The following is a 27,801-nucleotide window of genomic DNA, read 5'->3' as shown; positions in this document are numbered from 1 at the left end:
AGGTCTATCATTTCATATCCAGATTGATCTTATCATGGATCTCATCTTCTGTGGGTGGTAATACTAATACAGTACATCTTCTATGGGTGGTAATACAGAGTACTTCTCTGGAGACTGGAGATGTTGGTGTCTAGAACATTATCCTTTCATTCAATTCATCAACAATCCAATCTTCCTCTGTAAATGTCCTTCACATGCATCCTGCTTGCTCTTCCTGCAGAGTGAGCTGGAGGTCTGGGGCTCTAAGATCTAAGGCAGCCTGGGCATGGGAATGGGAAGGGGGTGGGCCGTGACCATGTGACCAGAGCACTGGACACTTGGGATTCATCACACATCAACCCACCCACTGAGAGATCAAAGTAGCAAGTCCATTGGAGAGGACTGAGAACAGCAGTGAGAAATATGGGGAAGGTTTTGTAGCATAGAACCTGAATGATGCAATAAGCAAGTTTGAGAGACAAGGTCCACAAGGGATTCTAGAAGCATAAATATTGGGCAAAGAGAACTTTATGAGCTTCTGTTGATGACTTTGGGGGCAAGAAGTATGCTATTAAGATTACAGAGCTTACTAGGCTCTCTTTTCTCTTATCCCTAATACATTAACCTAGCCTAAGCCCTCATGCCCATATTACTACTTAATTACTGTATTACTGCTTTGTCTAAACTTTTACCTTTGCTAAGTCTGGAAAACTCTCAGTGGCTCAGACCCTTATCTGTGAAAGTGTTCCTACCCATCTCACAGAGTCATTTGAGGATTAGATGGATTACTATATGGAGAGCATTTAGAATAGAGTCTGGCCTATAATAAAATCTATATAAGCATTTGTGTTTTGTTTTGGGTGTGTGTGCTCAGTCATGTTTGCCTCTTTGAGACCCCATGGACTGTAGCACACAAGGCTCCTCTGTCCATGGGATTCTGCAGGCAAGAATACTGGAGTGGGTTGCCATTTTCTTCTCCAGGGGATCTTCCTGACCCAGGGATCAAATCTTTGTCTTTTGTGTCTCCTGCATTGGAAGGCAGATTCTTAACCACTGAGCCATCTGGGAAGCCATGTAAGCATTAGCTGTTGTTATTATAATGTCCTATTAATATTATTATTTCTGTAACAGTTTTTTAACTGGCCCATCTATTCCCAGACTCTATCCCCTCCATTCCATTCTGCATGTAATTTTGCCATCATTTTCTTCACAGTCCTTCTTTGACCGTCATTATTTTTTTGATTACTTCATCAGGCCCAAACTCCTCTGACTATCATGACCTTCAGTAATCAAGCCTCATCCACCCAGCTTGACTTGTCTTTGCTCCCCAGTGCATCATCTCTCCATGCAGAAACCTGTTTACTGTCTCCAGAGGAAGTCAAGCCCTTTCACACCTCCCTACTTTTGTTCAGGTTACTTTTCTTCCCTGTAAAGATCTCCATTCTTATCTACTATCTGTGTCAATTCTAACCACTTTTCAGGGCCCAGATCAAGTTCTACGTTTTCTACTATAGCCGAGGTAATGCCTGTTATGCTTTTCCGATGAGTATGTCTAATAACATTAAGAAGAATATCTAGTACATAGTGTGTATTTGATAAATATTTCTGCTTTAATTATCCTTTCTCTAGTATTTAACATCACAGATTTTAGAACTATCTTTTACTTGACTGATAGTTTATGAATATAGGTTGTAACAGTTTAGAAAACCTTCAGTTACATGTCATAGAAGAGTATATTAATGGATTCTAAACCCTAAGGATATTTATTGTCTTCTTCCAAAATTTCGTCAACAACCCATAAATGTCTTTCTGCGCCTTGGTTTCACCATTCTCAGCCTGTTGGATTTTCATCCATGTACTTTTTACCTCACCTCACAAGATTGGGGCTTCCTAGGTGGAGTAGTAGTAAAGGACCCGCCTGCCAATGCAGGGGACGTAAGAGACACAGCTTCAGTTCTTGGGTCAGGAAGACCCCCTGGAGGAGGGCATGGCAACCCACTCCAGTATTCTTGCCTGGAGACTCCCATGGACAGAGGAGCCTGGCGGGCTACAGTCTATAGGGTTGCAAAGAGTCGGACACGACTGAAGCCACTTTGCAGGAGCATGCATGAGCCCATCTGCCTGGCGTACTGCAGTCCATGTGGTCACAAAGTCAGACACGACTGGGCGACTGAACTGAACTGATACTGATTCCTGCAAAAGGTCAGAAACCAAACTACAAATTTTGAAAATTTTGTTGTTGTTGTTGTTACTTTCTGCTTGGTGTAAACATGTGCCTACCCAATCTGGGAGTCCTTTAGTTATCTTTTCAGGAAGCCTTGTTGATAGTGTAGATCCTAAAGCGACCAACCAGAGCAGTCTCCTGTTAGCCCATGCTCTAGAACAGGAGTCCACTCCAAATAACAATTCCCTCCTGAGCACATTATAGTATTTACCTGAATGAAAGGTAATTAATATCTCCAGCAAGTCAAATTTCTGATTGCATCATATGGTCTCAGCAACTCTCAGGCCACTCACCCATCTGGTTGCAGCACTGTAGCCATTTGCCAGCATGTGGGTTTGTGTGTGTAGAGTTGAGGGGAGCCAGGACTGTTGGGTGTTTGGAGTAACACGTTACCACATGTGCATAGACAGGATTGTAACCTGTCCCCAGTCACTGCATGCCTCTGCTCAAGTCAGAAAGGGACAGCTGCTCCTGGTCACACCACTCTTGAATTTAAATCCTGAAACATTCCCTGCTCACTGTCTCTGGAGAATATCACAGCATGGAAGAGATTAAGGTTTTACAGTTAACTGGATGAAAAGCTATAGCCTTAGCTGTGAAAGGAAAAGCCTACAAGTCAAGAATACAGCAGCAGTTCTAGATAAAAGCCATATTGAATTTTTGATCCATTGAAGAGAATGATATAGAATGAAAAGTGATTGCTAAATCAACTTAGTCTACTTATGTCTTCCTAAATTATGCATATGCAGATTAATTGAAGGCACTATACAAACACTGGAGTGGAGAATGAAAAATTCCAAATATTACCAGATGAATTGGTTGTATGACATTCCACACACAGTTGTTTTGTATCCGAAGTCTTACTTTTCTTTCACCTGTGTTGAAAGCACATAAATGCAATACACAAATCTACACAGGTGTAAGGACAACTGGCCCAATGTATACAATAGTTAGTAGCAATGCTAAGAAATATTCAGCCCAGGTGTTTGGATTGTCTGAAGTTTGCTGGTCATTGGCTATCCTGAGAAGTCATTAAATAAACATAACTGGCATAGCTTATGTGTTACTGAAGCTCATGAATGGCTACTCGGTAAATATGTTGAAACAAAATAAAAGAAATAAAATGGGCTGTGGATATTCCACACAAGCTAAACATAGCGCTTGCAACAAATATCACCTGTGGCCAGATGGAATTGCAAGTTTCAATCACATTATTTCAAGACATCTTTCTGTTTAGTTTTCCACAGAGAGAGAATGCCAGCCCACCTGGAATGAGCACTTGATATGCTCTCCTCATAGTGGCTACGATGATCTTGCCTTGATATTAACAATTACTGCTTCCAGGCTCAGGTGGGAAATACAGGTGACTGTCAAGAGCAGAGAGGGAAATGACCAAAGTGGCCCTCCACCCCACAGTGTGTGGGATTGCTTCTTGCTACCGCTGGCTCTGACTCATACTCTAACGTCAATTCAGCACATGCTGATGTTCCCATGAACAGTGGAAGAGCGCGTGAGAATAGTCAGTGTAGTGGGTAGGGTGAAGGTTCTAGATGGATAAAGACCCAACTCTGTGAGGCTTTAATTTGGGCAAACTGCTCAACTTTTCTAAATCTCAGTGTCCTTTGTGTGTGTGTGTGTAGATTGAAGACAATGAATTTAATTATTTCATAGGATTATGAGCAGATTGAATCAAATAATCACATGTGTTGTTTAGCCCATGATAAGCTCTAAAAATGTTAACTCCTATTATTATTACTTTAGTTACATTGGTGATAAAAGAGAGGGTGTAGGAGACTTCCCTGGTAGTCCAGTGACTAAGACTGTGCTTCCAGTGCTGGACACCCAGGTTTGATATCTGATAACTAGATCCCACATGCCATGTGGCAAGGACAAAAAAAAAAAGTTTAAAAAAAAGAGAAGGGGGCCTTTTAAAACCTATTTGAGACATCATTCATTCACTCATGACTTCATTCTAAAGAAACATCTTGGTTTTCATACTGGGTACCCGCTATATTGGGGTAGACATAATGATATGGAACACAAAATCTCAACTAAGTGAAATTTGTGTCTCAGATTTCTTTCCTCTCAGCTACCCTCCTCCACAGGTGTTTCCTCCCACTGCCCTGGTGGTTCAGAACTGCGCACTGAAGATCACCTTGGTAGGCCAAACTGTTACCTCACTCATCCCCTACCAAGGTCCCATGTCCTCAGATGTTTTCTTTGGTGACTGACTTAATTCACTAAGATGTTACATTTAATGCAATTATTAATTATTACATTTAATATAATTATTAACTATCTTCTAGATAATAAGCCTGCAGTTCAACAGTAGAGTCATAGTGCTTTACACATTAGAGTCCTGCTCGTGTGGAATTTCGGAGCTCAGAGCAAGTCCATGGGGTAAGGACCTTGGAACAAGTAAGACGTTCAGCATCTCTCAGATCAGTTCACACAGAAAGTTCTGTTTAGGCACAAGGATGGCTTGACGAAGGATAATGAAGTTTTATCCTTATCTGATAGAGCACGCAGTTCAGTTGGAGATAAGAAGTGTATCAGTTAGAAAGCAATAGAATGAAATCCAATGCATAATATTGTTAGATAATAACCATTAGATAATTTTATTCTGAGGACACTTAAAATGCCTAAAGTTATCTAGTAATAATAACTAATGTTTATGGAATGCTTACTATGCAACAACAAATTTTAATGTGATAAAGTACATGTAATATAAAATGTATCATTAGTAACATTTTAATATTCACAGTGTTGTACAACTATCCCCCCTATTTAGTCCCAGAACATTTTCATCACCCCAAAAAGAAACCCCACACCCCTTCCCAGCCTCCCCTCCTACCAGTCCCTGGCACCTACTAATGTGCTTTTTGTCTCTATGGATTTGCTTATTCTGAGTACTTCATATAAACTGATTCATTTAATAAGCAGCTGTTTAGATCTAGCTTCTTTTCCTGAGTGTATTATTTTTAAGATTTCATCCGTGTTGCAGCATGCATCGGCACTTTGTTCCTTTTCATGGGTGAGTAATATTCCACTGTTTGGATGTACCACATTTGTTTATCCATTCATCGAGTGATGGACACTTGGGTTGTTTCTATGTTTTGCCTATTGGAAATAGTTGTGCTCTGAATATTCATGTTCACATTTTTGTTTGGGCACTTTTTTTCAGTTCTTTTGAGTATATATTCTAGTGTGGAATTACTGGGTCATATAGTCATTCTGTGCTTAACTTATTGAGAAACTTCCAGACTATTTTTCACAGTTTCCATTTTTCATTACCACCGGCCATATACAAGGGTTCTAGTTTCTCCACATCATCACCAACATTTACTGTTTTTCATTTTTTTTAATTCTAGCTTTCCTAGGAGGTGTGAAGTGATGTCTTGCTGTAGCTTTTGGTTTGCATCTCCTTTATAGTTAATGACATGGAGCATCTTTTCATGTGCTTTTTGGCCATCTGTATGTCTTTATGACAGCATTTTAAACACCTGTTTCAGTTGACTTACCCTAAACCTGAGGGGTATTTTACAGATAGGTAAACTGAGGCTTTGTAAGTGATTTCAATAAATTGTCCAAAGTCAGAGCAAAATTAGGTTCAAATTGATTTTGATGCTCTGGATCTAGGGGAAGCAAACAAGGCAAATGATGGTCTTGGGTAATTGAAGAGTATCTGGACCTCCCAAGTTAGGAAAAACTTCCAAGGATACTGCAGTTAACGATCAAGTCACAGTGAAGCAGCTCACCTGTGAAGCAGCTCAGTTCTAGGGAAAACCACACACAGTGGGCCCCTGAGCCATTGGCTCATGTGTGGCTTGAGGCATTCAGTTTTCACAGTGGAAGTTTTGGGAAGCCTCTGTAGGCCACTGGAAACTTTTGTTTCCATTATGTTTCTCATTATTAAAAAGAAAAAGAAGCCGCCTGCCATAATTGCACCAAGATCTACTTTCCTTCACAAAATGCCCTTTTATTTAATTAACTAGAACACTGAGGTCAGAAGGTACAAGATGAAGAAGTTAGACTTACATAACCCAATAGGAACAGAATCCAGACTGTATTTCAAAGAGCTTGGGGTCACTCAGGATATTCAAAGGGTTTTGGAACAGGTCAGGTGAGTAAGGGAATGTGTGCTCCTTTAACCCTCAGGCTGACTCAACCACTCCAGAGAAGAGTGTCTGCGTTGACATACTGCACGGACCATGTGTGTGGATGTGCCGCAGGCTTCCAGGGGCCACCGGCAGCTGGTTAGACTTTATGTGCATCTTGGTTACCTACCCTGCCTCCTTTTTAGATTATTCTGGAATTCATTAAGTAATTTGGAAGCTAAATAATGCACATATAGAATGAGAGTCCCTACAGAGTGCCTTTGATATGGTTGTTTCTAGAAAGAAACTTCCTTTTGGACACTTGGGTTGTTTCTGTTTTGCCTATTGGAAATAGTGGTGCTCTGAATATTTATGGTCAAATTTTTGTTTGGGCATTTCTTTTCAATTCCTTTGAGTATATATTCTGGTGTGGAATTACTGGGCCATATGGCCTTGAGTTTCTCTTACTAGTCCTAGTGTCTATTTGACTCTCTCTGCTTCTGTTTTACAATGTCATGCCATACTTTAATACCCTCTCGCAGAAAGTGAAAGATTATTCAGTATTTAGGATAAAATAGACTATAACTTAAAATTCTATATTTCAAAGAGCTTTATTTCACACTGTTCTCTGGAACGGCTGAGTCAGTCCAAGAGTTAAAACAGCACACGTTCCTTATTCACCTGGCCTATTCTAAAGTCCTTTGAATATCTTGAGTGATCAGAAGCCCTTTGAAATACAGTCTGGATTCTGTTCCTATTGGGTTATGTAAGTCTAACTTCTTCATCTAGTACCTTCTGACCTCAGTGTTCTAGTTAATCAAATAAAGGTGCATATGATCAATAAATACCTAAAATACATGGAAATTAAGCCAAATGAAGGAGAATTTTAAGTTACAGTCTGTTTTATCCCAAACACTGAATAATCTTTCACTTTCTGTGAGAGGGTATTAAAGTATGGCATGACATTGTAAAACAGAATTAGAGAGAGACAAATAGACACTAGGACTAGTTAGAGAAACTCAAGTTTGAACATTGGTGCCTTTAAAGTATCAACAAATGACATGAATGGGACAAAGCTTGCCTCCTATGCTATGTGGAACATGGTCTTTTCTCGGGTACTTGTGTGAGTAACACTTGCCAGTCACAAACCACTTGGGCCATGTGGAGTGTTTTCATTAACACATAGAGTGATCTCCAGCCAAACCAGCGCTTTCTGTTTTCTTTAAAGGAAGTGCAAAGTATAGATGTTTACCAAATCTGGACTAGACTGCTTAGTCTCCAAAGAGTTTGGTTGTGGTTTCTGTGTTTTCTTAAATGTGTTTCAATATGGAAGAGAGCAATTTTGGACAGAAAAGAGTGAGATTCACTTGAATACTTTTTCTCCTATGATCTGGACCTTCCAAGGGAAGATGAGGAAATTGGCAGGAATATTCTTATCAAGGATGGTGACTATGTAATGTCACCCATATAAAGTATATAGATCATGTTTTTAAGAAATACCTATAAAGGTTAGTCATTAAAATGAATTTTTCCCCAAGAATCTTCTATGCTTGTATTAAAAAAAGAAAGTGTGTGTGTTAGTCTCTCAGTCATCCCCAACTCTTTGCAACCCCATAGACTGTAGCCTGCCAGGCTCCTCTGTCCATGGAATTCTCCAGGGAAGAACACAAGAGTGGGTTGTCATGCCCAGGGACTGAACTCGACTCTCCTGCATTACAGGCAGATACTTTACCCTGAGCCACTAGGAAAGCTCCTACCCCTCAAAAAAGAAAACCTCTCAGCGAAGGTTTACCTAAAGATGAGGCATTAGTGAGGCAACTGGGGAGGGAGCATTTGCTGGTGCCAGGCTGATATCTGGAGCATTTGTTTCCTGGAGAGTGTGATGAGATAAAGTGGGCTCTTTAATCCTCTGCATCCAAAATATAGATGCCTTAAATCCTGTTGCAGTGCAGAGCTTAATCAGAGTTGGAGTTTGACTGTGAAACCACAGATCCTTTGTAACAAGGTCTTTATGTGTTTGGCTGTACAGAGTGGGTACAATCCAGCCAAACTGATTTGAGTTCCCTGAATGTTGTAAAAATACTTAAGGATCTTTCAAAGCAGTTATATGTTTATTTGAACTATACAATTCCAAATTCATAAAACCAATATATTTGACATTAAAAGCTTATGGAGGATAATTGCTTTACAAAATTGTGTTGGTTTCTGCTGTATATCAACATGAATCAGCCTTAGGTTATGTGTAAAAAATTAAAAACAACACATATAAGTCATGGCTATGTCCCTTCGCTGTTCACCTGAAACTGTTACAACATTGTTTGTTAATCAGTGATGCCCCAATACAAAAAAATTTATGCTTTCAAATTGTGGTGCTGGAGAAGACTCTTGAGAGTCCCTTGGACAGCAAGGAGATTAAAACAGTCTATCTTAAAAGAAATCAACCCTGAATATTCACTGGAAGGACTGATGCTGAAGCTGAAGGTCCAATATTTTGGCCACTTGATGCCAAGAGTCGACTCATTGGAAAAGACCCTGATGCTGGCAAAGATTGAGGATAGGAGGAGAAGGTTACCACCTTACCACAGAGGACGAGATTATTGGATGGCATCACCAACTCAATGAATCTGAGCAAACCCTAGGAGACAGTGAAGGACAGGGAAGCCTGGCGTGCTACAATCTGTGTGTGCATGCTTAGTCACTTCAGTCGTGTCTGACTCTTTGCAACCCTATGGATTGTAGCCTGCCAGGCTCCTCTGTCCATGGGATTTTTCCAGGCAAGAATACTGGAGTGGCTTGCCATACCCTCTGCCAGGGAGTCTTCCTGACCCAGGGATCAAACCTGCATCTCCTGCATTGCAGGAGGCTTTTTTACTTCTGAGCCACTGGGAAAGCCTGTGCTGCAGTCCATGGGGTCACAAAGAGTTGGACATGACTTGGCAACTAAACAACTGCAAAATAACTGGTCACTACTCTTGAAAAAAATGCCAAGGTCATGAAAGACAAAAAGACTAAGGGACTGTTACAGATTAAAGGGGACTAAGGAGGCATGCAAACTAAAATCAGTGTATATTCCTGGATTGGATGGATCCTTGATAGGAGAAAAGAAAAACAGGAATAAAGGGCATTATTAGGGTAATTGGTTGTATTTGAATATTTACTGGGGATTAGATAATAGTCATTGTATCAAGGTAGAATATCCTGGTTTTGTTAATTGCTCTGTGATTATTAAAGAAATTGTTCTTGATTAGAAGATATGCACACTAAAGTGTTTAGGAGTAAAGAGGTGTAATGACTGCAACTTATTCTCATATAATTGAGAAAAATGAGTGTGTGCGTGTATATATATATATATACATACATAGAGAGAGAGAAAGATACAAAGGGCAAAATGTTTAACAATTGGTGAACTTGGGTAAACGGCATATAGAGGCCCTTGCAACCTTTCTATAAGTTCAAGATTATACATATTAAAAATTATAAAAGATATACTCTAGCTAAAAGATTCCCTTCAAGATATAATCGTTTCAGGTGTCATTCGATGATTAAGGGTAATCCCAGTAGACCAATTTATCCTGTCTCACTTGTCCAAACTTAGAGAAATTTGCTTTCTAATCATACCTAGTGCTATGATCGAAGGCATGATAGCTCCAGACTCCCAGAGCCCGCTGAATCTATAAGTATGAAGTAGTGTGCATGCGTACTAAGTCACTTCAGTCATATCTGACTCTGTGCAACCCCATGGGCTGTAGCCCACCAGGCTCCTCTTGTCCACAGGATTCTCCAGGCAAGAACATTGGAGTGGGTTGTCATGCCCTTCCTGAGCGGATCTTTCCAACTCAGAGATCGAACCCTCATCTCTTACATCTCGTGCATTGACAAGCGGATTCTTTACCACCAGCATCACCTGGGAAGCCCCAAGTATGAAGTAGGGAATCAACTAATTTATGGATTATTCTGATAAAATTTCTTGCAGGTAGTTTTACATAATAACTGCTACATAACAGTGTGGCAGAGGCTGCTAGTTGCCATCTCAATATTCATTATTCCTTGGTAAAAATATCCCTGATTTTTAGGAAAGGAAAGGGCTGCTCCCAGTAAAGACTTTATTTCCCAATTCTCCTTACAGATAGGTGTGGCTATTTGGCTAAATTCTGACCAAAGAAAATAAAAATGAAAGTTATATGGCAACTTCCAAAAACACCTTCTTAATATAATCAATCATAAGTCCTTTTACCCTTCTTCTTTGTCTCTTCTCCCAGAATACCCAGTGTGTACATGTGAGGCCTGGATCTCTAGCAGCTATCTAGGGCAACAAAGGCAGAGTCCATACCCTTGGGGTGGTAGAACAGAGAGAAGGAAACTCTGTGGGTCCCCGATTAAAAGTAGCTGTTATTCCAACCTTAGAATGTCTACTCATTAAACTATTTTTACTTTACAGGAGAAAAAGAAACTTTAATTTTGTTTGTCATTGCTAATTTGAGATTCTATTATGTATCATTAAAAAAAATGGTACTTTTTAAAAAATATAAGGGGCTAAAGTCTGACTTAGACTCATAATTTCTATAAAGTTTTCAGGTGATAAATCACTCCATGAGGGTGGATCCCATTGATATACCTTCTTAGAGTCTAGCAGAGTCTTCACATAGTTTTAGTAGATGAATATTTTTAGAATGAATGAAAACTATTTTGATAAAAACAACTCCAAAATGCTGCCTACATAATTAGAAATTCACCTCAATTTGGCATTGCTTTTTGATCATTATGATTTGCTTCAAAGATCACGTTAAATACATTTCTTTCCCTATAAACCTTTGGTCAAAAGCAAAATAACCCTTATCTAGACTTCTAGCTTGTTAAGATTATAGGAAGAATTTTATGATTATAGTGTTTGCTTCTATGGCATTCTTTATTAACAGATCAAAAGGTAAAATGAATCAGGCAGCACAGACTATGTCATATCAGGAACAAACAACTCCAAAATCTCACTAGTTAAAAACCGCAAAGTTTGCTTCTGGTGGGTGGGAGTTCCTCCATATCTTCCTTATTCAGACTGCCACAATCTCCTCCATCCAGACAAGGAGGAAAGGTACATGACAACTGCCCATTGGTTCTTAAGGCTTCCATTCAGAAATGAGACATATCACTTCCACCATGTATCACAAAGCCATACCTGACTTCAAGTGACAGGCAGGAAGAGCACCCTGCCATGTACCTAAGATGAGCCTCCCAGAATTCCTGGAGAAACCTAGTGACTACCAGATAAAGCATTTCACAACTGATTCTGAGCTCATGGCTTCTCCTCTTAGTCTCCTGAATTTTTTTTCAATAATTTTTAAAGATAAGTCAAATTTGGTTGGTTAACAGATGAGTCATTTATCATGATCATAGAGAGTGAAATTTTCCTTAAGGCAGAGAACTGGCTCTAATTCTTCTAATTTTTGCAAGTATTTGCTTGTGACTACCTGATGATGGAAAATGAAACAATATGGACCCTTAAAGTTTTGGTGTCGTCTGACCATATTAGATTAGTGGATTATGAAGTATGCAGGACTTCTGTGGAATCTCTAGAATGCATGTAAGGGTTAAAAAAAAATGCTTTCTTTTCCAAACATACTTGTTTGAGACCAGATTTCCTTCATGTACTTCGACCAGGATGACATACTGCAACAGATTGAATGCAGAGCAGACAAGAGAATCCAATCGTTTTCTATAAAGTTAAATATTAAAGAGATTTGCAAAAGAAATTAGTTTAGAAAAAAGTTATTTTTATAAAATACATATTTTATATTACTATGCAACAGGATATTGTTATTCTAAAGGAATAAATATACATAGCTTGAAATGTTCTCACTTTTAATTTTTAATACAGTAACTATTGACAGATATAACGCACATTAAGTAAAGGTCCTTGGGGCTCTTAACTTTTTATTTTGAAATCAGTTCAGTTCAGTCACTCAGTCATGTCTGACTCTTTGCGAAACCATGGACTGCAGCACACCAGGCTTTCCTGTCTATCACCCACTCCCAGAGCTTACTCAAACTCATGTCCATCACGTCGGTGATGCCATCCAACCATCTTATCCTCTGTCTTCCCCTTCTTCTCCTGCCTTCGATCTTTCCCAGCATCAGGGTCTTTCCCAATGAGTTGGTTCTTCGCATCAGGTGGCCAAAGTATTGGAGTTTCAGTTTCAACATCAGTCCCTCCAATGAATATTCAGGAATGATTTCCTTTAGGATTGACTGATTGGATCTCCTTGCAGTCCAAGGGACTCTCAAGAGTCTTCTCCAACACCACAGTTCAAATAATTATTCTCAATAATTTTTAGGAGTTTAAAGGGGTCCTGAGACTAAAAGTATTAAGAACCACCTTAGATAATATCTTGCTTGGTAAATTTCAATTTAGTCTTTCAAAAGAGAGAACTACTAAAAAACATTTTCTCTACCACAAAGATTTTAAGAATCAGTGAGATAACGATAACAATTTGAATATACCTATATGAGGAGCAGGCTTCCCCAGTGTCTCATTAGTGAAGCATCCACCTGCAATGCAGGAGCCACAGGAGATGTGGGTTCAATTCCTGGGCCATGAAGATCCCCTGGAGAAGGAAATGGCAACAGTATTCTTGCCTGGGAAAATTCCAGGGACAGAGGAGCCTGGTGGGCTACAGTCTTTGGGGTCACAAAGAGTCGGATACGACTCAGTACACACACATACAAGGAGCATTGCCTGGTGAATACTCATCCCATTGCTGAGAAGAGTATTTTGACCTTATCTATGTGAAATACTAAGTCAATTATATATTTAGATTATAAAAAAATATATTCAGTTAACCTACTAAACACTACCTGAGAATAGAACTAGTCACTGAATGAAGATACACTCTGCTGCAAATAACTAAAACTCATCTAAAAGAGGCTAAAATTGAAATAAGAAAATTACTATTTTCATATAAGGAATCCAGATGTTGAGTATTTCCACTGAAGATTATTTGATAACCTCAACTGCATTAAAATGTTCCCAGGATCCTTATATCCTTCTAACCTGTTAGTTTCTGGATCCTGGCTCATATCCATTCTTACCAGCCCCAAATACTGACATCAAAAGTAAATATAAGATCAAGAGATAGAACATAGAGGAGTGGTATATTTTTTCCCATGTGTTTCTTTTAGACAGCAAGAAAGATTTTTCCTAAAATCACTCTGCCACCGTTAACACTGACTTGTTTTCAAACATCATGTGTCAGAAGTGGATCACCAATCCCTGGCCAGTGGAGAAGCTCAAATCAGTCCTGGGATAGTGGAATAGGAGGTTACCATGATTGGCTGAAACCAACACAATTCCCTCTTTGTGGTTGAAGAAGGACATAGCTTCTCCAAAAACATCTGACTGCTTGATATTGGCACAAAATGGGGTTCTTTCAGTAAAAATGAGAGTGGGAATGGGGAATAGCTATGGACTAGGGAACCAGTAGGTTCCTGCATAATCATGACAACTGAAATGTCTCATTGTGGTCCCCAAGACTGTTATGGAATAATATTGGATTTGCCAAAAAGTCCATTTGGATTTTCTGTACCACCCCACAAATGAACTTTTTGACCAACACAAAAGATAAAATTCAGAGACATTTTAGGACTTCCTGGGTGGCCCAGTGGTTAAGAATCTGCGCTTCCACTTCAGGGGGCAAGGGTTTGATTCTTAGTTGGGGAACTAATATCCTAGATGACACATGGCTCAGCCAAAAAAAAAAAAAAATTACAGAGATGTTTTATAAATATCATATTTGTCTGTTTTCCTTCTTTTAATTAGTCAGTTGTCATAGAGTGCCTAATGAATGCTTAGATGCATTAAAGATACACAAAGTCTCATTTAACTTTTTACTGATATCTCATTCTTAGCTTGTAATATATAATCTATTCAATAATAACAAAAAGTTAATTCTACTCAATCTGCTACTACTACATTTTTGTTTCCTTAAATTATTCTGCACATGTCACTGCTGATACATAATAGCATCATACCTTTTACACTTAATGCTTTCAGTTAAAATTTGACTCCCCATTAAACTGGAAACACTTATGTATTTGAAGAATATAAATTTCATTCTATAATCCAAGTAATTCTCTAAGTAATTAATAAAAGTCAGAAACAAATACAGAAAAATACTATCCAATATGTTCTTCCTTTTCTAGAACAACCCACACAACAGCTGTCTGGTCTCTCACTAACAGTATGAGCCACAAGAGCAGCTACATATTTTCTGCTATGATCCTGTATGGTCTGGTTACAGCAGGAATGATTTATAGATCATTCAGGAAATAATACTCTACCATTTTTCCTTCAAGGCTCAGCTTATATGTCATCTCTTCAGAGGCCTTTCCTGACCACCCTGTTTAAAAGAGGCTTCCTCAGATTACTTTATATTAAATTACTCTTCTAATTCCATCTATAGCAGTCTTGCAAATCTGTAATTTCTTGTGCATGCATTTGTTATTTTCTGTTTCCCAAACTAGAATATAAGCCCTATAAGAGCTGGAAAACATGTTGGTCTTATTCTACACTGTACTAAAAGTTTAATACAGTGTCTGACACATAGTGGCTGATCAACAGATATTTAATTGAGAAAGTTTTCTTGGGAAAGAAAACTATTTTATGTTATATTCTGAAAGCAAAATTTAAACTTGAATCTTGGTGCTTATCATCTTTTGGTCATTGACATGTAATACTATAGGACATTGTAACTATATAATTAATGGATATTTCACATAAGGTGTCAGATGTGGTAAAACACTGTAAACACAGATAAATCAATCTTTTTATGCCAAACGGATACTTTTTTTACATATTGTGTTTTCATTTCAGATAATTTATTAAGTATGAGAAATTAAACTAATAATTTAATCTGGGGTTAACACAGTTTAGAAATGTCAAGAAACGAGTCTGGCCAGAATTTACAATACTTTTGTATCTTTAATATACTTTGAATGGGAACTATGTCTCGTGAACTCTCATGGTGATTATAATAATATACATCCAACTGTAATTATAAAACAAAGCATGGAATATTTTAGGCCATTAAACATTTTTTAAAGTTTTTTTTAATGTGGATCATTTTAAAAGTCTTAATTAAATCTGTTAAAATATTGCTTCTGTTTTAGGTTTTGGTTTTTTGGCAAGTGAGATCTTAGCTCCCCAACCAAGGATCAACCCTACAGCCCCTGCATGGAAGCTGAAGTCTTAACCATTGGATGGCCAGGGAGGTCCCTAGGCCATTAAATATTATACTTTATTGTTATTAATGAAGTATGCAAGTTACTGAAAGGGTTACTTGGAGTCTGTCTGTTTTCAATGGAGATATTCCCATGTACGGGTGTGATTAGCACAGAGTTGCTAAATCTCTCTCTGAGCCATCTGTGAGCACCTTCTTGGTTAAAAACAACACGGACTCGCTCTGCTCAGTTTTTAGTTTTTTGCCACAACTGTTATCTTTATCTTAAACCTGGGAAGTTTCTCAAATGCCTCAAGTTTGGAAATGCCACCTTTCACAAAGAATCTGATCTTCAGATTGAAAAAAAGACCTCTATTAAGTCAACTACCTCAAACAAAATTTTATTGACATAAAATGTTGATCATAGAAGTGCCAATTCAACTGTAAAGGAAAAAAGAGAATTTTAGCTTACTATTGAGTTTAGAATACTTTCATGTGTTTGACTTTCTAATAATGCAAAATAAAATTCCCAGCTACTTGAGCACACTGGCTTGGTCTTTGGATCTATCTCAAGTTAGGGTGACTCATTATAAAAGCTCCTTTTATAATGGCCTCCGTGTGAGGTCTTAGTTCTGGCAAATCAGCAGTAGTAGAGACCTTGCTGACAAAGACCTCGCAGATAGCCTGTCATTGCACTTGATGCTTTGGAGGCCTATGTCCTTACTACAGACCCAGCACAATCTCCTCTAAATAACTTGATCTGATTGCTATGGATGATCCATTCAGGTGGAACCTCAGGGAGATCACTGCAATAAAAATACCTAGAACTGTCCTGAGACCGTATAAATAAAATGTCTGCTTTAAAATAAATTCTAAAGTGATCACAGCCATCCTAACAATCACTTTTTCTACCAAAGATGCATGTTTTTAAAAACCAGCCTATCAGAAACATCTAAATAGGCCTGAGGACTTCCCTCGTGGTCCAGTGATCAGGGTTCTGTGCTTCTACTTCAGGGGGCACAGGTTTGATTCCTGGTCAGGGAAGTTCCACCTGCTGTGTGATGCAGCCAAAAAAAAAAAAAAATAGATTAAGAAAAAGGCTTGATTTTGACTGCACTGTTTAGTTCCTCAAGTCCAAGCTGAGTATGATTAGGAAGCCATTCTTTAATGCACTTCCATCATAAAGTATACTGCTTCATATCCATAATGTATATTGCTTTATATCCATCCAAACAGTAAGGGATAAATCTTTTCTGTGTTACTAAGATTATGAATACAAAATTTAGCTTTAGAAAATATATACTGCTAGTAACAATTTTGGGGCTTCCCCAGTGGCTCAGTGATAAAGAATCCACCTGCAATGCAGGAGATGTGGGTTTGATCTCTGGGTCGGGAAGATCCCCTGGAGAAGGAAATGGCAACCTACTCCAGTATTCTTACCTGTGAAATCCCATGGACAGAAGAGCCTGGCAGACTACAGTCCATGGGATCACAAAAGAGTCAGATATGACTAACTGACTAAACAACAACAACATTAACAGTTTTTTATTGTACATAATTCAGAGTGGGGATGAAACAATTTTCTACAAAGAATAACCTTTTAGATCTTTAAAGCTATTGATACCATCATATTTCATTAACCATAAATAAAGTAAGCAAATTTAAAAAATTAACATCTCTTCAAAAAGATCTCTCATACATATTTATATTCAGGTTTTAATTAATTTATTTTTTACTGAAGGATAATTACAGAATTTCTCTGTTTTCTGTCAAACCTCAACGTGAATCCGCCATAGGTATACATATATCCCCTCCCTTTTGAAATTCCCTCTCCTCTCCCTCCTGTTCAGGGTTTTATACTGCCTTTTTCACAGGTTTTATGTGTGAAAACGTAATTACATAATTGAAATAAAATACCAAAATGTTAACAAGTTTGATTCTGTTGGCATTCACAGACAAATGAATCCTTTTCTCAGAAAGGAGCATTTTGTATGTACAATCTTTTACAAAAGAGTCTAGCTAAGCAGAGAGATATTATAATTTTAAAAAGTAATATTCATAAAATCATGGGTAAGAGGGGATGTATAAACACTGCTATATTTAAAATGGATAATCAGCAAGGACTATAATAGAGGGAACTCTGCTCAATGTTATATGGCAGCCTGGATGGGTGGGGAATTCAGGTGTGAATGGATACGTGTATACGTATGGCTGAGTTCCTTTGCTGTCCACCTGAAACTATCATACTGTTAATAATCTATACTCCAATATAAAATAAGAAGTTAAAAAATAAATTAAAAAAGAGAGAGGATATATAAGAACTGAGACTGGCCCTGCTTTTGAACAAGCAAACAGGTCTCACTCAGGAGGCACGTGGTGGCAGCAGCAGCTGTGAGTCCCTATCTTCCCTGCATTCCTGCACATGGCAGCTTCTCACCTCAGTCTCTAAGTGGAGAGTAAGTCATGCCCAAATTGAGGTCATCCTGTCCATCAAAAAGAGCAGGGAAACATCAGGTCACATTCAAAATGGGAAATTAGCTCAAGGTCTAATTTTTATTTTTTTTTGGTTATTATTTTCTGGATTAGACAGAAGCTCTTGTCCATTTTTCTAATGTGGTCTCGATTTTTTCCATACTTCTTACTCAGTGACTCTCACCTAGTATCCCTTCTCCAGGACATGCCCGCTTTCTTTCATCCTGTAGTCATTCATAAATCCAAAGATTTTTTTTAAAAAGCATATTGAGTCCACATGTACCATGTATAAGGTGAATTTATAATATCTATTTAAGGTAAAATATAAAAGCTTGTAGCTTAGATGTCTAAGGCAGGGAATTTTTTCTGTTTTGTCCACTGACATCTCCTGAGTTGCTAGAAGTGTCTGGCACACAGAGGGTGTTCAATAAATATTTGTTGAAGGAATTAAGGTTTTTATATTTTTCATTCTAACTTTAATTCTCACTGATGTGTTATGGAAAGCATATTGATATGTTATATAAAGCACATATTTTAGAATGGATAATTTCCTAGAAACATACAACCTACCAAGATTGAATGATGAAAAAATAGAAAATCTGAGCAGAACCACTATTAAAAAAGAAGATGAATCAGTAGTCAAAAAACCTCTCAATGAGCAACTGTAAAAATGAAGGAAATCCCATCATTTGCAACAGCATGAATGCACCTTGAGGAAGTTTTTCTAAGTGAAATAAGTCAGATAGAGAAAGATAGTTCAGTTCAGTCGCTCAGTCGTGTCCGACTCTTTGCAACCCCATGAATCGCAGCACGCCAGGCCTCCCTGTCCATCACCAACTCCCAGAGTTCACTCAAACTCACATCCATTGAGTCGGTAATGCCATCCAGCCATCTCATCCTCTGTCGTCCCCTCTTCCTCCTGTCCCCAATCCCTCCCAGCATCAGAGTCTTTTCCAATGAGTCAACTCTTCGCATGAGGTGGCCAAAGTACTGGAGTTTCAGCTTTAGCATCATTCCTTCCAAAGAAATCCCAGGGCTGATGTCCTTCAGAATGGACTGGTTGGATCTCCTTGCAGTCCAAGGGACTCTCAAGAGTCTTCTCCAACACCACAGTTCAAAAGCATTAATTCTTCGGCACTCAGCTTTCTTCACAGTCCAACTCTCACATCCATACATGACCACTGGAAAAACCATAGCCTTGACTAGACGGACCTTTGTTGGCAAAGTAATGTCTCTGCTTTTGAATATGCCATCTAGGTTGGTCATAACATTTCTTTTTTTTTTTTTTTTTAATAACATTTCTTCCAAGGAGTAAGCGTCTTTTAATTTCATGGTTGCAGTGACCATCTGCAGTGATTTTGGAGCCCCCAAAAATCAAGTCTGACAGTTTCCACTGTCTCCCCATCTATTTTCCGTGAAATGATGGGACCAGATGCCATGATCTTCGTTTTCTGAATGTTGAGCTTTAAGCCAACTTTTTCACTCTCCTCTTTGACTTTCATCAAGAGGCTTTTCAGTTCCTCTTCACTTTCTGCCATAAGTACTGTATAATCTCACTGTATAATAATGTCTGTATTAATAGGTGGCATAAATGGAATAAATGTATAAATGGAAAGTTTATGATCCTGTAGCTCTAATAATCCATATTTCTATTTCTCAGTTTACCTAAGTTTTATCAAGTATAAATCTTGCCCTATATTCTTTTTTAAATATTTATTTATCATTGATTCTTCCTTTTTTCCTTCTAGGAATTTATTCCTATTTTCTTTGCCGTTTTAAGACAACTGAAGTCCTCTAGGATTTATTTCTCATCATCACAATATACCAACCCTTCCCCACACCATTTCTAGTCCCCTTGATTAAATTTGCTTTCTTGATTTGTTCCCAGGCCTGGATTACTGTTATCACTGAAACATACTCTCCAATCATATGAAAATCCTCCCGAGGGCTATTGATCTCCTTGTTTCCTTCCCCCTAAAGGACCATGAGCTATCAATCAGGTCCAGTGCTTTCTCTTTGTAGATGCTTCTCCTTCCCTGCTTCCTCTCTTCATCTTACTATCATTCTCCTGTCTCTTACACACCAAAACCAAAATCCCTCCACTGATTCAGCCTTTCCCTTCTCTCTTTTTATCCCCTGTAAAACGGTAACATCATCTCACAGTTTTTATTTCTTCATGTCTCAACTTACTGTAAAAAGAATTTTCCACCTCCATACACTTAATACGTTGTTTTAAAGTCACTTATAAACCCCTTGGTATCACTTAATACCTCAGATCTTTCCTTTTTTGTTGGAATGCTTTCCTCCTGTGTTTCCATTACACCTTGTTCTAGTAATGTACCTTCTGCCACCTTCACCATTCTTGTACAGCAAGTGTTTGTTCTTTTTCATTTTGTTTCATTTATTTTTTGCATATCTTCTCATTTTGCTTTTCAGAGCTCTGTCTTTGGTCCTGGTCTCAAACTTACAAAATTTCCATGGGAAAACTAATCAATTCCTATCATTTTAATTTCTACTTCTTTTTCTTTTTTAAAATGATTCCTACATTTATATCTTTAAACTCTCCACTAAACTCCAGATATCATATTTCTGGTTGTCCTCTAGATATCTGCTCAATGTATGTGTTCCTAAGCCTTCTAAAATCTATTAATTTTATTCCCTTCCCCCTGTTATGCCAAGTGGCAATTTTCCAGAGGAAATAGGCTCCAAACTTTTTATCCTTAAGTGAAGATGATGTGTCAATCTCTCATCAAATATATATATATATATATATATATATATATATATATATATATATGACTTGAGTAAGAAATAAACCTCTAATATTTTTTGGAGTTTGTTGTTATTGCTGTCTGGATCAGCTGGGCCTAACTGATTCAAAATCCAAAACCAAATTCATTGCTGTTTCCCTGAGCACTATTAACAGAATGAAGGAACATGCTCTTCTCACCTGCTCTTATTCCTCTATTCCATTTTCTTTGTGTTTTCTGAGCCATCAATATCTACCCACTCAAGCAGGCTAGGCACCTGGAAGCATATCTAGACTTCACGTTCATGTCCACCCACATTCCTGATTCAGGTAGTTCTACAGATTCAGTTTCCAAGTATCCCTCAAATATTTTCTTTTATTTCCATCCTTAGTATACATCTTCTCATTATCTGTTGCCTGAACTATTTCAGTGAGTTTGTAAATGATTTCCTTGTCTCTAGGATCAGGCTTCCCTAAGTCCATATGGCTATCAGAGTAACTTTTATAAAACAAACTTTGTTTATTCCACTCTCCTGTTAAAATCTCTCACCAGTGCTTACAGAATAACACTGAAATGCTTTGTCATGGTATATTAGACTCTTAATACTCCAGGCCTTTTCAGTCTCCTCAACAGCATCTCTGCTCCAGCAACACCTAACCCCGTGAAGCACTGGTCCTTCCACTCTTGCATCACACACACACACACACACACACACACACACACAGTCCATTAGTCCTCAACTGATCCTTCTTGAAATCCCAATTTTGGTTTCTTTTACTTTAAGAAGGTTTTCTAGTTTTGACGCACATCAATTCTCTCCTGATATTACTTCTTGGCTTAAAATGTGCTTTTGCTATTGAATGTGGCAATTTTTAAAAACCTTTGCTCATACAGCCACTGTGATAGCCATAGATGGCCACGGCTGTAATCCTCTTGAGAATAGGGGGTTATCTTACTGCAATAATATATGGAAAACACAGAACTTAGCACATTATAGACACCCTAAAAGATGTTTACAAAATGGAAATGATAAGCCTTTTCCTCAGATAGTTTAGCATCTGCTAAGGGTTACATTTTTTATATAACTTAAAATTTATAGAGAGCTTACTGTGTGTCAGGCACTGTAGCAACTATTCTGTAAGTTTTATTTTATTTAGCCTAACAGTAAATCTAGGGCACTGAAACATGCATTAGATACCTATCCTTACTGATTTCATTATCTGAAGCAAACCCTATTTCACCTTTCTGACAGGTAGGTCATTATAGGTTCTTGGGTATTAATTGGATGGATTTCTTTCCTACACAGTAATTGAATGAATAGCAGAAACATTACAGTTTACATTTGGGGTTTTTCTCTACAACTTTCAAGAGGAAGTTCAGCTTTTGAACAAAAATTATGACAAGTTTCATGGACCTCTATGATAAGTAAGAAGTAACTTAAATAAGAGACACAGGCACAGAGGGGTTGATTAACTGGTTCTACATTATAACTTTTAAGACTTCATTATTATTCTACACACAACCATCAACCACAAAAGAATTTGCTAATTATCATTGAGTGGCACAATTCCAAGAGTGACAGAATTGTATAGATGACACTCAAGACTTATTTTGGAGGACACTGATAAGATGTTGGAAGAGCTCTAGGCCCAAATCCTATGACTCCACTCTCTGGTCCTCTAGGTCGGAACATGCCTTTTATAATTCAGTTCTTGCAACTCTTTCATCTTCAAATAATAATAGGCAGATGTAGGAACCTAGGACTTCCTAGGTTCAAACAAACAAGGGACTTGCCTGGTAATCCAATGGCTGCAACGCCAGGCTCCGGATACAAGCGGACCCGGTTCCATCCCTGGTCTGGAGACTAGATCCCACACGCTGAAACTACCACCTGGTGCAGCCAAACAAATCGTTTTAAAATATATTTTTTAAAAAAGAAACAAGGAACTAAAAAAACAAAAAACCAACCAATATTCCTTTCCTAAGGAGTCCAGAGCCAGTGGCATTTGCCGAAGGCCAAAAGCCATGGGACAACGGAGCAATGACCTGCCACTTGGCCTTTTTTGCAGAAATACACAAAACGTGTAGAATCGCTTAGGTTTAACCCCTCCTAGCCTCATCACTTGGAAATTGGATGCTCTGAGGAATGTTGTATCCCACCCTACCCGCGCAGCCAAGGGTGAAAGAGTGATTAACAATCGCTTGGCAAAACAGCTTCCCAGGCCATTTGGGAGTTGCACGCGTTCGTCCCCGGGGTTCGGGCCGCTGCGCCTTCACGCGCAGCCTTTTTGTTTACTCCGCCAGCAGGGGAGACAGGGAGCGAGCGTGTAAAGATGCTCCGGGACCCGGGGGCTATATAAAGCTTTGGGTTCGGGCCAGGTGGGTGCCAGGGGCCAGCCTGTCCATGGAGATCGCGAAACGTACGGAGAATGGAAGCGGCCAGTGCGTGCACCTCTGTCGCCCACCGCCAGCTCCAGATCTTCCGATGCAGCACAGGGGCGCGGACTCCGGGTACAACGCCTTGGCCCCGCCTCGCGCTTACCCCGCTCCATCCCTCCCGCCTGCCCCTTCCCGGCTCCTCCCCTCGGATCTTCCAGCCCCACACCCACCCTGCCCTGGCTCAGCTGCGGTCAGGTCTCCTGGGTCTAGGTTCGCATCTTCTCTGCGCGTCTTGTGCTCCCCACCTCGCAGATCCGCAGTCTTCTGGAGACCGTGGATTGACGACGGAGGAGAGAAGGAGCAGGAGGCGCCGCACAACGCCGTGGAGGCGGTGAGTGAACCGCGCGTGGCGGGCCGCGCCTCCCAGGGGCTCCGTTGATCGACCCGCGCAGGGTACGCGGGACCCCAGGGAGACGCGCGCCTGGCCTGCCCCTGGCGTATTACCGCACCAGCAGGTGGCCCTACCGGTGGCCTTGTCTGTGCTGTGCGGTGAGTGCGTCCGCCGCTCCCGGGACGCGAGGATCGAGCCGGGAGGGAGGCTTCTGAGCCCCCGGGGTCACATTCCCTGCCGACAGGAGGAACGCTTGGTCGCCCGGGTTTGCAGTTTTTTAGAAAGGGGTGAGTGATAACTGCGATCCGTTTCCTTACACCCCCTCAGATGCCAGATGGCCCCGGAATAACGGACGCCTCAGGAAAGCTTTCCCAATACAGACACCCAGTCAGGTGAGTGACGGGCCTCATCGAAGGGCTCCAGCAGGTCCAGGGAAGGGTCTCGCACAGCCCTGCTCAGCAGCTGATCCCGAAGTTTTTCTCTCTTGGAAAAATCTACCTTCAAGATTTATCTTCCTAGTCTCAGAGGTCCTTTGCTCAGGGAGTTGAAAAATGTAGTTCACGCTCTCATCCTAAAGAACGGTTCATCAGTGCCCACTCAGTAAGCGCTTTACAATATCTATTATGAAGAGGGAACGCGGTAGCATTAGTAAAAGTAAAGTGATGACGTCTTGTGCCTGCGAAACAATTTCTTTTTAATGCCAAAAGGTTTGAGTGAAACTGGCTTCACACCAGGCTGAATGGAAATATTCTTTTTTGCAAATCAGAATCAAGAATGGTGTTCGCAATTGCGGTTTACAGCAAACCGAACAAATCAACAAATGGAACTTGAGACGGAAGAGAAAATGGAAACGTAATGAAAATCCCAAAGATTACAGGACCGTAAAAGCGATCGAAAGTTATTTGACCTAACAATTAAGAGCTAGTTTGCTGTTCCTAGCCACAGGAAGTCAGTCTTCCTGCAAGATGATTAGTAGCTTTTAATCAGGTGAAAGCTTAAGTCTTCATTGCCTGCTTTAGAGAGCTGTTAAATGAAGAGCTGTATAAAGTTTGTAGAATGTGCATGTGTTTATAATAGCACGTAGTAGTCAATAAGTGTTAGTCTCTCAGTTGTGTCCTACTGTTTGCAATCCCATAGACTGTAGCCTGCCAGACTCCTCTGTCTATGGAATTCTCTAGGCAAGAATACTGGAGTGGGTAGCCATTCTCTTTTCCAGGGGATCTTCCTGACCCAGGAATCCAACCGGGTGTCCTGCATTGCAGGTAGATTCTTTACCATGTGAGCCACCGGGGGAAGACCATAGTAGTCAATTAGTGTTGATTAATTTCCTACCCTTTGCTAGCACTAGTGAAGAACATGGGAAGAGATAATCATAGCCCTTTGGAAGTGTTATAATGGTTTACTTTGGTCAATTTTATGACTAACTCTACCAGGAGGGGGGAGGTGGGAAAGTGTCAGGGAACTGTGTATCGTAGATGTGATTACCTGGCTGAGTCTTGAGGTTAACCCAGTGGAGAACTTGTGGGGTGGGGCAGAAGACATTGAGAGGAAAAAGAATAGCACAGTTCCTTCCGGGAGCATCAAGGAACTGGCATTTGAGTGTGTGGAGCTGTGGTTACTCCAGCAGGGAAGCCAGAGCAGATCTTGTACACCTTGGTACAAGACTTTTGTCCTGCTCCTGTGTATGGCATTGGGAACTTATGGACTTTATTCTGTAGGTGGTATTGGGGGTTACTCAAAGGATTTTAATTAAAATAATGTGATCAGATTTATGCTTCAGAAAAATCAGTAAGGAAATTGTATACAGCCTTAGTTAGAACATCAAAAGTGAAACTGGAAGTTATTGCAATTAAGGCATTGATGGAACTGGGTGAATTTGGGGAATGCTTAGTTGACAGAGTAGATTAGGCTTAGGCTTATGATGTATTGGATATGGTAGGTAAATAGAAGTAAAAAGACAGAATGGTTCCCAGGTTGGTGGCTGATGACCAGGTGAATGTTATACTAATGAAATGGAAATTAAGGCTTAAAAGATAACTTGGGAACAAGATAGCATGTCAGAGTTCCCATTTGTCATATTTCATGTGCTTATGGGGCCTCCAAATAGATCTGTCCAGTAAAGAGCTGCATATACAGGTCAGTGGTCCAGAGTCCAGTTCTTAAGTGAAAATACAGACTTAGGAGGCTTTGGTAAATAAACAGGGGAATCATGGCAGTGAGTCAGGTCATCTGGAGGAGTGAAAAAGGAAAGATGATCATTCTTGATAAGATGCTGGGGGAAGGCCAGCATCTAACCTGTCTACAGAGAAAGAGAGGTACACAAACCTGACTGGGAAGAATTAAACAGAACAGGGAAGAAGTCAGCAAAGTGTAAAGTCCCTGTAAGAAAAATGGCCAGTGAGAGATTCTGGGGAGACAGAGTGTGAAAATAATTAAACAACATTCTTTGGGTTTGACAGTTTTACACATTAGAAAATCAATTGCATTTTTTAGGAGCAATTTCTTTTCTGAACTAATGTAGCCATTTCTTTGTATTTCTCTTTAAGTTCTATCTTGTATATTATTGTGTGTTTCTGATTCTTTTTACTCAATTATAAACTTCTTGAAGATAGGGATCATGATTTATCTGTCTTTGAATTATGAGTTATGATTGGCATAAGAGATTACTAAAATATTTATAGGATGACTGATATTGCTTATTTAGGCACCCAATTTATAAACTTAACTGTTTGGCTAGAAACATTTATCAACTACATTGCCTATATTTTTGCTTTTTAAAATGAAGCATACTGAATATAATGAAATTTTCTCTTTGTTAGAATCAATCTGATTTGGACACATGAGGCTATTTATTGTACACTAAAATACCAGGCACTCTAGTTGGTGGTGCAACCTTATCCTTTTATTTCCCCTGAATGAAAAATAATAGAAGATCAGATGGTAAGATTAATATTTGTTGTAAATTTGAAATTTTAAGGTAATCACATTTACATGCAAATTATTTGCACAAAATCAGTATTATTTTCAATATCTCAACATACTGTTCCCAAATTTAGTTGGGTGGGGAAAAGGGAGAGAGATGGGATCAAGGTTGGGGTCAGAGATAGCCTTTTGAAAAAGTTGCTTTTTATATGTTTCTAAACTTGATTTGGTTCCATCTACATCTACAAACTAAGTCTGAGTGTCAAACAAGATGCTAGGTAATTTCTGCCTTTGTGTAAGGTGCATAATATTTTGTCATCTTTATAAAGTTTTTATCATCCCAATATTTAATGTCATGGTAGGATTCATTTTTTCCCCAAAGGAATTTGGAAATTGGAAGATAAACTTTCTTCTGTATTTTGTAAGAATAAGTATATCCATAATGCCTGAAGTAAGCTATCTAAATATTGATCTTAAGCTCATGGAGGGTTTAATGTGAATGTGATCCAACTTATAACTTGGATAAAGATTTAAAACAGTGAATCAATTATTGATACTTTATCAAATAGACTCCATGAAGGCTGTAACACCAGCATTTTAAACTCTATTTAAATGCATAAATCAGTTGATAAATATATGGAGCTCTTGAAATTTGAGCATTTCATGAGAACAAAGATTCTGAATGTGGAAAAAAAAATAAAGCATATTATGTTGTCTGCTTCTTTCAGACTATTTTGGCCAAAATCAAAGTGTTATGATTACTTATATCAAGAAGCAGAAGCTCTTCTGAAAAATTTTCCAATTCAAGCCACAATTTCATTTTATGAAGATTCTGATAGTGAAGACGAAACTGAGGAGCTGATCTGTGAAAATTAACCTGATTAGTTTTGATGACATTCAAAGTTTGTAGGTACAAATTAGATTAGTGTACAAATGTATCATAATCCTTTTAAAATTAATTTATTTGTATATAAGTTATTAATAAAATGAAATATTTAGTAATTACTATGGTAGTTGGGCCTTTTTTATCCCTACACTATAATACAATGTTGGAATTTAAAAATAGGTTCTGTTTACAAGTGTTTTGATTGTATTGTAAACATTTGGAGCTTACAAAAGATAATTTAGATTGCTTCCTCAAATTACAAATTTATCTTTGTTTATAATTTTGAAAACATTTATGTATGATTTTTCAAAGAATAACAATATTTAATTTTCAAGACTGAGTTTTGTAATATCTGGTATTTCCTACTGATCCCCATTAGATGTTGTAGTTACAGATGTGTATTATCTTATTAGGTAATGAGGAAAATCACCTTATGTTATCAATCACATGTTACTATTATGTATTAGCCAGCAGATGGTGAAAAAGATTGTAAAC

At 38.9% G+C, this 27,801-nt stretch overlaps 1 protein-coding gene across 1 annotated transcript; it reads left to right on the top strand.

The window, feature by feature from the left end:
• The first annotated feature begins 23,041 nt into the window (after positions 1–23,041).
• On the top strand, positions 23,042–27,426 carry RIPPLY2 (ripply transcriptional repressor 2). The gene is made up of 3 exons (XM_070796141.1): positions 23,042–23,498; positions 23,826–23,890; positions 27,149–27,426. The coding sequence occupies exons 1-3, from the start codon at positions 23,133–23,135 to the stop codon at positions 27,294–27,296; spliced, it is 579 nt and encodes a 192-aa protein (XP_070652242.1). The 5' UTR covers positions 23,042–23,132; the 3' UTR covers positions 27,297–27,426.
• Positions 27,427–27,801: the final 375 nt, after the last annotated feature.

This window comes from Bos indicus, chromosome 9 (assembly GCF_029378745.1).
Source record: "Bos indicus isolate NIAB-ARS_2022 breed Sahiwal x Tharparkar chromosome 9, NIAB-ARS_B.indTharparkar_mat_pri_1.0, whole genome shotgun sequence".
NCBI classification, from domain to species: domain Eukaryota; kingdom Metazoa; phylum Chordata; class Mammalia; order Artiodactyla; family Bovidae; genus Bos; species Bos indicus.
Note: the sequence above shows the minus strand (reverse complement) of the source record. Positions and strands in the feature narration are given on the sequence as shown.

Coding starts and splice junctions, on each gene's coding strand:
- RIPPLY2 (XM_070796141.1), top strand. CDS start 23,133: ATGGAGATCGCGAAACGTACGGAGAATGGAAGCGGCCAGTGCGTGCAC. Junction 23,499..23,825: donor CGCACAACGCCGTGGAGGCG/GTGAGTGAACCG, acceptor ACACCCCCTCAG/ATGCCAGATGGCCCCGGAAT. Junction 23,891..27,148: donor CAATACAGACACCCAGTCAG/GTGAGTGACGGG, acceptor TGCTTCTTTCAG/ACTATTTTGGCCAAAATCAA.